A 10,224-nucleotide genomic window follows, 5' to 3' on the forward strand; every position below is an offset into this window, starting at 1 on the left:
TATACATTAGTACACTTTTTATGATGTATTTGACTTGTATGAGATGAGACCGGAGGCCAATGACATTTATATTACATCTTATGTAATTCTTGATTTCATAAAAGGTTATGAAAACCTTGAAAATTCATAAGTCATTGCCCCATTACTTTTGCATCGGGTGTGGGAATTCCAATTTTATTCTTCCATAGGGTCTCATTAATCATGTATGAAGTGTGACCAAGGACCAAACGGTAATTTGACTCTATTTTATATTTTTGAATTTCAAATTTTCCATTTTAAGTCTATTTTTCTCATTTTTGGCCGTTGGGGGGTCGGATTTTGAGTCGGGGCTTCTCAGGAGCCGTAGACCATTCCCGCGTGCTTAGAATCATTTATTACACTTGCATGCACATTTGTTTCAACCTAGAAATGCATTTAGGGTCAAATGCATATTTGGTGCAAAGTTGCATTTTTTGAGTTTTTAAGCCTTAACTGATCTAAGGGAATTTTAGTCATTTCACAGTGTGTTTTTTTTTTTTTTTTTTCTCTCACGAAGCCGGGTAGAAAATTTGATTTTGGGAGGAGTTTCTTCTTCATGTTTTTCCAGAAAAATTCAGTTGATAGTCCGTTTCTGCTCTCAGATGTGGACAGATACTGTAGTAGCTTTTTGCCCTCTTGACCCTCTTCTGATCTAGGAGCATTTTGGGTATTTCACAGTAAGTTTTTTTCATTTTCTTCCACGATGTCGGGTAGAAAACTCGATTTTAGGGGTGGTTTTTTCTTTATGTTTTTCTAGAAAAATTCGTTTTGGACCTCGTTTCGGCTCTCAGTTCTAGCTGAATCTTTTTTTGCCCCTAACATTTCATGGTGCTTGTCAGGATGCTCGTGGGGTGCTCGTGGTGCCCCGTCTCGACATCGTGACGTCAATTTTTGTTTTTACTTGTTCTCCTTCGTCGGGACTCCAAATTGAGTAAACTTTTTGTTGAACTTGACTAATTTTTCGCTGTCTTTCCAACGATGTACTCGGTTGCACCCAGATCTTCCTGGATAATTACCAGTTTTCCCTTTTAGCCTTAAGTGTTCGTTTTTCTTCGTTATGTCATTTCTCCTTCGTCCGAACTCCGAATCATGCGATTCTTAAGTCTATCTTGATTAATTTGTCGTTGTATTTCTAGTGGTGTGCTCGGTGGCACTCGAATCCATATTTTCATAAATGACTATTTTGCCCTTGGGGCTATTTTTGTCCGATTTTTTTTCTTGCTTTCCGCTTCCGCTATGCTTTCTTATGAGTTTCGTGACTTCATAGGAAGTCAATGATGTGTCTTAGGAATGATGTACTTTTCCAAAGACGTTACTTCCAGGTAAAAGATTATTTTGCCCTTGGGGCTTATTTGGTCTTTTTTTTTTATCTTTTCTTCCGCGTCGGTTCTCGTGGAGTTCCGTGGCCTTATAAAAGGTTACTTTGGTATCCTAGGGATGTTGTATATCCCTAGAGACTTGTTTTCTGTTTTCGCTTCCGCATTTCGGATCCATTATCGGGTTAAACTATAGTTTATCATAGGATGCACTAGCTTGAAAAACCAAGGCCGTCACAGACAGAATATTTGATATGAGAATACCATAGGAAGATTTGAGTCATAGATATTGATTGGAGTGATTTATGGTATTGATTTTAGGAATCTTCCATTAATGTATTTTCTATATTTATCACCTCTATTTTTTCACCTATAAATAGAGGTGATCATTGTATACAAAGATTAAGAGAGAATATATTATAAAGTGATATTGCCCTTTGGGCTCTTTGTCCATGGATGTAGGCCGTAGCGCCGAACCATGTATATGCCTGTGTTTTCTTTCTTCCCTTTTTCTATTTGTATTTCTCATTTTCGCATCCAAAATTTAACACTCCTTCTTCAAATTACTCCATATTTTTTTTACTTCTCTAATTTTTTTTTTTCCTTTTTCAAAATTTTTCTTTCTTGACTTATAATGTATGTACTATAACAGTTTCTTGACTTATAATTTATCTCAAAAATGAGAAGGGTCAAAACTTATTTCATATTGCAATTTTGAACCGTTAAAAAAAAATATTCAAACTCATTTGTCAATTTAATGACAAGCTTAACGTGGGTACTGTTTTATCAATGCCAAATTCATCGTACAAGACTGGTTTGGATCAATATAGCTGCATGTTTGACAAGTGAGCAAAAACTCAAGCTTAAAACTAATGCAGTCAGTGCAGCTCTACAAATGCAACTCGAATTGCAGTGGTTTCAAGTAATTAGGTTTTATTAAAACAATTATCATGTCTTATTTCTCATTAAATGACTAATAAGTCCTATTTATTTTCTTTAGGTCCAATAAGTTTACTTTTGAAATTTTTTTCTATTTATGTTCTAAATCACTAGGTCTTCTGTAACACCCCATATATATATATATATTGTATATATATTTTTTATTTATTTATTTATGAATTCATGTTTTTTTATCCATTTATTATATATCTATGTGGAATTGTGAGGGATAGTAGGTTTATCGTATAATGGATTTTGAGAGATATAAGGTTATCAGTTTAGTTTGATTTTTTTTAAAAGAGTCCTTATAAAACTCAACTACTAGTTATATATCTAAACTTGGTGTATCGGCATTTCATTACGTACGATACTATTCTGTGAAGTCTTCACAATCATTCAAAGTAACGAAGAAGCTTAAGCAAATTCCATTATCAGGCAAGTTAATTCTTGCTTTTGATCTCTTATATGTAATGCAACCTAGTATGCTAGCAGTTAAAGCTTGATTTCTCATGTTATGATTAGTAAATATATATATATATATATATATATATATATATATATTCATATCGATCTGTTCTTAGTTTCTGTACGGAAGGTTGTAGTAGGAATTATTTTGATATTATTTAAGATTGCACTAACATTAAAAAGTGAAATGTTATATTTTAGTGTGTAGTCAAAATATCTTAAAATTGCCCTATGGAAGTCTCTGAATACATGGACGTGATAGTGTGTGTATACTTAGTGTCGAACAATGATTCCTCGTGTTCATGGGTATACTTAGTCTGGAATTTTAATCCATAGGTACATAATGAGAATGAGCAAGTGATCATAGCCTGTATTGATTAAATCATTTTTAGAGCTTTAAGTACCTGCTTGACATTTACTTGAGACACAGAACTTAAATGTTGAATCATTGATTTGGAGATTATTATTAAATAAAGAACTATGAACTCATGATGTGGTGTATGTGCTGCACATAGACATTATGAAGGATTTGGAGATATATTATGGTATTTAAATTACATACACATATAGGTGGAGCAAGTGTTCAATTAATCATTCAATATTGGTTGCTGGCATTTACATCTATGCTATTAAATTATTATTATATAAGTTGTGTATCGATGTTAAGTTCAGAGGATGGCTACAGTGATGCATTTAAGGATCTGTAATTGGCTCATTTCTAATTGTAGCCTTATTATATATTTGATTGACTCGATGAAAAATTAGCTAGGACTCACTAGTGTAAGGCAAGGGATCACCATGATTAAAGAAAGAGAAAATTTCCATTATAAAATGAAATACAGTTTGGTCTTCAAGGGTTATTTTGATTGAGGACTATTAATTCTTAGTGTTGTTGTTACTTGTGACCCCACGAAATTAGAGTGACTGCCAAAGAGAGAAATTTGGATAATGATATGTTGGTATTTATTAATTAATTAATTAATTAATAAGTAAGGTGTTTGATCAACTCATGATATTATGAGTAGGAATTATTTAAATATATTTTAGTGTTTAATTGAAGTGATTAAACTAGTTGGAGCAGTAGTCTGGGACTTAACCAATGATGAGTTTTTTGAGCGCAGTCAGGGACTGTCTACGGGAGTGAATTACTCTTTTATTATGGCCATGGGCTAAAGGTGCCCTTAGTATGTGGATGTGGTCAGGGGCCATCTGGGTGAGTAGACGTACAACCCAGCCACATGTGTGTATTTGGTAGTCAGGGACTATGCAATTCACATCATTTATTTGGAGTGGAGCTAGAGCTTATGTGAGGTAATGGTATTAGAACGCAAACTGGTTGAGGGGAGCCAGGGGCTCATGTGAGGTAAGTGGAATTATAGTAATTTAAATTCTAGATGGGTTACAAGTTCACAGTTTGAGTTAATATTATAGAATGACGATGATTAGTAGATACTTCGTGGTCACTTATATATGTATATATATACGGATTATAAGTAAGGATTGGCTTTCTGAAATGATAGTGTTTATCAATTTCTTACTGAGCTTGTGAGCTCACCCCTTTATTACTTTCAGTTGCAGATGGATTTAGCCTGCAAAGGAGGCTCAATGGGAGATGGAGATTTTCCGGATATCCACATATTGATTTTATTTTTGTTTCTTAGCAAACACTTTGTAATAAGATTCACTTAGTTGGCGAAATTCTATTTTGTTAGAGAAATAATAGATTTCCGTTGGATTGATGGATTTTTAAATTAAATGTATTCTTACTAATTTATTCATGGATTATTGTGGATGTATGATGTGAGTCACATGCCAGATTTAGTATAAGACAAGGATTCGTGTGTTAGAATTTTTGGGGCGTGACATCTTCCATTTATGGCCTTGCTGAAAGAAGTAATATGTAATTATAAATGTATCCAAAAACTTATTTATAATCTAATGTTTTATATATTCTGTTACTTTTAATTAATACGTATTAGTAAATATTGCATTATAAATGTAAGGAAAAAAAAAATATATATATATATATATATATATATATATATATATATATATATATATAATATAAGAGGTAATGAAACGAAAAATGGTTGATTAATATGAAGATTTTGGTCGAGTTGGCACCAACAAGCATTGGCCAGTTGGATTTGACATATTATCTGGTCCAATAAAAAATTGAGGATCAAATTCTATATTCTGACTTGCAAAATTCATTGTTTCACAAATGCTAGAAGAAGCATGACCCATTAACACACACACACACACACATATATATTTTTCCCACAAGAAAAGATTTGACAAATATAACTGCTTAGCCAACCCAAACCCCTAATGCACCTTTGCAAGTGCTTCAGGATGCAGAAGTAGAGAAATTTAGGTTTCACTTGCCAATAAGAGGAATACATAGAATTCTAAATTTTCTTCATATCATCTCATATTTTGAAACCTCAACTTCAATCTGCTTTCTAAACGCAAACCATCCATTTAATGCAGGAAATAGAAAAATTATCATTTTATTATGAGAACAAGTGGAAAATTGGAAAAAAGACCCCTGCAACAATGTTTTCTGAAACGCACAAGAACTTGATGAAAGGAGAGAAATGGTTAAAAGACACTGCTAACTCATGCACAATTGCAGCAGCTCTGATTGTTGTTATAGTATTTGCAGCTGCCATTACGGTACCAGGTGGAAACAATGGAAATAGCGGACATTCGATTCTCACTAAAGATATAGCGTTCAAATTTTTTATTATATCAGATGCAATAGCTCTTTTTTCATCTGTTTCATCTTTATTAATGTTCTTGTCTATTCTCACTTCGCGTTACGCAGAAAATGATTTTCTCCACACCTTGCCTAGAAGATTGATTACTGGTCTCATAACCATATTTATCTCCATTGTATCTATGATGGTAGCCTTTGGAGCCACACTCTACCTTATTTTTGGTCAGAACAAAGCATGGTTTATTGTTACTGTAAGTGTAATTTCTGCTGTACCCGTGATCTTATTTGCATCCTGGTAATTTCCTCTGCTTTGGGATATGTTAAAATCTACCTATTGTGGTGGCATTTTTGGGGGATAAACTACATGGAGGAAATAGTTTATTTTTATCTTATATAATAATATGTAATAACGCCCTGTACTCCATAGGATTGCTGTTGTAACCATTAAGTTTTGCAACAGCAAGGATTTAATAATATTTGATTTGGAATTTTGTTCATGTTTCCTCTCATTCTTAGCAGAAAGAAACTCCAGTTTATCGTTTCTCGAAAGAGGGTACGGAACTAATCAAAGGAAAAAGTGAATGACAATGTAAACTGATTATTTCTTATTTTCTTTCCCTATTTCTCTCTCTTTCTCTAATTTTCCATCATAATTAATTGTCTCCATCTTTCACAAATGTGATCCCAATTAATTGAGACTATGGAAAGAGATGCAGTAAGCATTCATGACCGTTGATATTAGTTACTCATGAAATTCCCTTTACGAGTGCTTATATTACTAAAAAATAGGGTTAAATAGGACCAAAGAAAATTAAAGGAGTTTGTTTACTGACTAATCCTGTTTAAAAATGGGAATCCAATCATTTATTTTGAGTGAAATTACATGGTAATTGCTTATTCTGTTATATATATATATATATATATGTATTGCTAAATTAGTGAAAGGTTTAAAAGAGTCAAGGTTCATAAAATTACTAAGTAGACTGTAAAATGAATACATAATTGGATAATCAATAGTGATGACGGCGAAGAGTACAACAACGCGGAGAGGACGGCTTTGCGAGTTTGCCAAGGTAATCTATTACTCAACGTTGTACAATTTAATTAGTGAAGATCATCATCGGTTTGCCCTGTGATTTTTTCCCTCTACGGGAGGTTTTTCCATATATTATTATTATTATTATTATTTTTTTTTTTTTTTTTTTTTTTTTTTTGGGATAGTAAAACAAACACACACACTTTTTTGTCCAAGCTAGGCTCAAACCGCTCCCCTCTTCTTTCAAGGTGGGAGAAGTGGGAGACTTTCTACATCATTTGCTGTTTATTTTTTTAAGCTTATTTTTCTCAGCCCAAAAATTTTTGGACCAAGAAGTAACACCATTCCAGTGTGATGTACCACAACAACCAGCCAACCGTACTTATAATTAAGTTGAACCTCTTATCTGCTGAATCTTTTCATTGATTGTAAAGTATATAAGTTGGCGGTGTAAAATGGAGTCAGATATATAACACAAAAGTGACAATGAACTAAAAATTTGAGATCTCTAATCATATTCTTGGAGTAACCTTTATCTTTTAAAATTTCACAAAAAGCAAAGCAAATTTCAAGTGAGTTATACGCAACGAATATTTAAAAAGTTTTGTACTTTTTTAAAAACATATTTTGTGTTTTTCTAACTTTTTTTATTTTAGCAATTAAATACTTAATCACATGCACATAAAATAAGTAAAGTAAAAGTTACAGATCACACTAAGATTTTTAGTGAGCAAACCCCAATTAATAAAATACGTCAACTGTTTACGTAGGAAAAACTAGTGGATTGTGCATTCCAAAGTAAATCGATCTACTATGTTTAAAACGAAGTACACTAAACTTTGACTCTAACTCATACCCTATCATTTTACCAAATACTAATAGCTGACAATTCTCTGACTTTGTGACGACTCGTCCAACAACTACTTGATCTCAGGCTTATGCTTGATCTTTGTAGAAGAGTAACAAATAGATCAAACAACACTCCTCGAATACTTTGACCCTTTCAAAGTGTGATCGCTTTTACTTCTGTTCTTCAATATCTGAATTCGATATAGAAATAAATCTGTTTTTCTCTAATCGATGTAGATGCAACTGTATGATCACGATCAGGATTTTGAACAACACTCTAAACTCACTCGTGTTTATATTTATGTTCTGAAAAGGCTGATAGAAAAATCTCTTGAATTTTCTACAAATATAATCTTCGTAAGACTTTTAAGAATAATGAATTGATAGTGCAAAAGCCATTAATAAACCTAGATGTGCATCAGGGTTTATATAGAATTTTCAAAGACCTAATCCTTTTGAAAATAAAAAAAATTTCATGCATAGTACTTTTGGTATAATTCTAAACTAAGTAAAAAGTTTAAAACTGGTTAAGACAAAGTTACATAAAGTTGAAACAGCAGTGGTACCGGTAGCAAGATGTGGTACCGGTTCCTAAAAGACAGAATAGATTTCTTCGACTCTAAGTTTCTTGAACTGGATCCCAAATGTGGTACCGGTTCCCACTTGACAGAATTTAAGCAGAAGATGGAAAATTCTATTTTTGGTAACTTGGAAAATTTATCTTGTCGGTATTGTGTCCTAAGTGGGAAACGACTTCCTAAAAATGTTTTTCTTTCCCTTTCCCGATGATCTTAGTATTTGGTCTTCTGAACAACCTTTTCATTCTAAAGTCGATGTCGATCCTGATATGATAACTTAAATTACAATTCGACTAGGACTTGTTTTGACATCAAATATTGCCAATTACAAATTTATATGTCTTAGATTTGCAAACATTTATCACTTCACCCCACACAAAAGATGCCTAAAATTTTGATTTGTCACTGCAAATCACGTTATTGAGATTATTCTTCTTGACTTGACTTCGCTTGATTTTAAGTCACGGATTTACTCGGCCATCCGATCTACCAACCAGGTTAGAATATATATATATATATATATATATATATATATTGTGTAATAATAATGACACTTGATTATGATCTTTTTGCTTTTACTCATGCCTCTCATGGGAAAGCATTCGTTCTATCCACTTCAGAAGTTGTATGCCTGAGTCAAATTTTTTACCAATTTATTTGCCAAAAGAAAAAAACTAGGAAATTTAAAAGGGCTCTGCCTTTTTAAAATATTTTTCACATCTATAATTGCATCGACTTGGAACATGTCATGCCTGCAATATGGAGTTGACTATCATAGTTTCAAAATTTTCTGACTTTTTTATTTTTATTTTACAGCAATATTACTGACTCAGATGGTCTAGCTTTGATGAGTTTGAATGACAAATAAATTGGGTGGTAGATGAAATAGAAGTCTTCTGAAATTTGATCTGAGAAACACATTCATCATTTAAAATTAATTGTTGAAATATTACTGAAAGAAATTTAGAAAACTTATTAAAGCAGTAGAACATGAACTCGATCTTCAAGCAAAACAGGCACTACAAGTAACTCCACCATTATAATTCAACTGCAGCTTTATTTACTCCTTATCATGGACCACACTCACGAGTCATATTTGTTTAGTAGGCATCAGGATTTGCCAGGAGGTAGGCCTCAACAGCCTTGAACATTGCAGACGCCTTTTCTTTGCCGCTCTTGATTTGTTCTTCTGTAATTTGGGCATCTCCTATGGTGTGATATTTACTGTTGCTCTTGCAGATGGATCCTCCATCAGAGGAAGCTTCGATTTTGGTCTCATAAGAGATTTTTTCAAGTACACCCATCAAAGCATCACCTTCGATTATGCTGTAACTGTAGACAAAGTTCTCTTTGTCAATCCCGTCAACTTGATGCTTCACGCTCTTCATTTGGCTGCCTGCATATCAACAAATCAGTATTAGGTACTACTTAAAAGAAATGTCCTAGGAAATAACTTATGTTGCATTTGGTGCCCAGAAATGGCACATTGGATTTGAAATTGTTTATTTAAAACTTTAAACAAACTTTGAACTAAATTTTCTCGCATTCTAATTAAAAACATAACTTAGTGATGATAATAGAAACTTGCCTTCACCAAAAGTGACTAACTTGATTGTTCCGATTCCACCATCTCCTTGGATGATTTCAACACTCTTAATAGCTTGCGGCAAGATCTTGGGGATGAGGTTGTCGGCATCAAGAACGAAGGCTTTGAACATCTTGGCTGGGGGGATTGAGGACGTAATCTCCATATCATAACTGATCACACCCATGACAGATATTGGTCTAAATAGATTGAAAAGGTGCAAGGAAGTAGGAGAAGAAGAGTACCAATTATCAATTGGCTTGTGAGGAGGTTTTGGTGTGTGGAAAATGCAAGAACTCAAAAGTGGTATTTATAGAGTTAGCTTAAGGTTCCCTTGGTGTAAATTAAAATAGAAAATATCCACTTGACTGCAAATGGGGTCCTTAATATTCCTTATTGCATTATGATATCTGGTCATGATACATTTTTTAAATGAACAACATGTTGGATATTAATAAATAATGAAACCTTGAATTTTCAAATATGGCTGCTAATAGTTTTATGCACATGGCTGGCCTATAAATAATTTGAACCCCATCACCATGGTCCCCCCTGCAGTTCTGACAATAAAGTGGTAGAAGATTCGAATTGTTACATGCAAATTTATGACTATTTGTCACAGTACATTTGTTTTCCCAACCTCGTATTTTGCCAAAGAAACAGTGAATGGCCCTATTAATGTTGAAACATGGCAATGTTTCATAATATTGTTATGA

The 10,224-nt window shown here is 33.2% G+C and overlaps 2 protein-coding genes across 2 annotated transcripts; one reads left to right on the forward strand and one right to left on the reverse strand.

Annotated features, from left to right (window-relative positions):
* The first annotated feature begins 5,297 nt into the window (after nt 1-5,297).
* On the forward strand, nt 5,298-5,759 carry LOC132269937 (uncharacterized). Its single transcript, XM_059771157.1, has one exon. It carries the CDS (start codon nt 5,298-5,300, stop codon nt 5,757-5,759), a length of 462 nt encoding a protein of 153 aa, XP_059627140.1.
* Nucleotides 5,760-8,825: 3,066 nt separating this feature from the next.
* Nucleotides 8,826-9,803, reverse strand: LOC132293699 (major strawberry allergen Fra a 1-2-like). Its single transcript, XM_059791282.1, has 2 exons — nt 9,508-9,803; nt 8,826-9,315 (listed from the first exon to the last, which is right to left on the reverse strand). Exons 1-2 carry the CDS (start codon nt 9,693-9,695, stop codon nt 9,024-9,026), a joined length of 480 nt encoding a protein of 159 aa, XP_059647265.1. The 5' UTR covers nt 9,696-9,803; the 3' UTR covers nt 8,826-9,023.
* Nucleotides 9,804-10,224: the final 421 nt, after the last annotated feature.

The sequence above is a fragment of the Cornus florida genome, unplaced genomic scaffold, assembly GCF_030987335.1.
Source record: "Cornus florida cultivar Cherokee Brave unplaced genomic scaffold, ASM3098733v1 CherokeeBrave_3.0.0_Hap2_Chr01, whole genome shotgun sequence".
Classification (NCBI taxonomy): Eukaryota; Viridiplantae; Streptophyta; class Magnoliopsida; order Cornales; family Cornaceae; genus Cornus; species Cornus florida.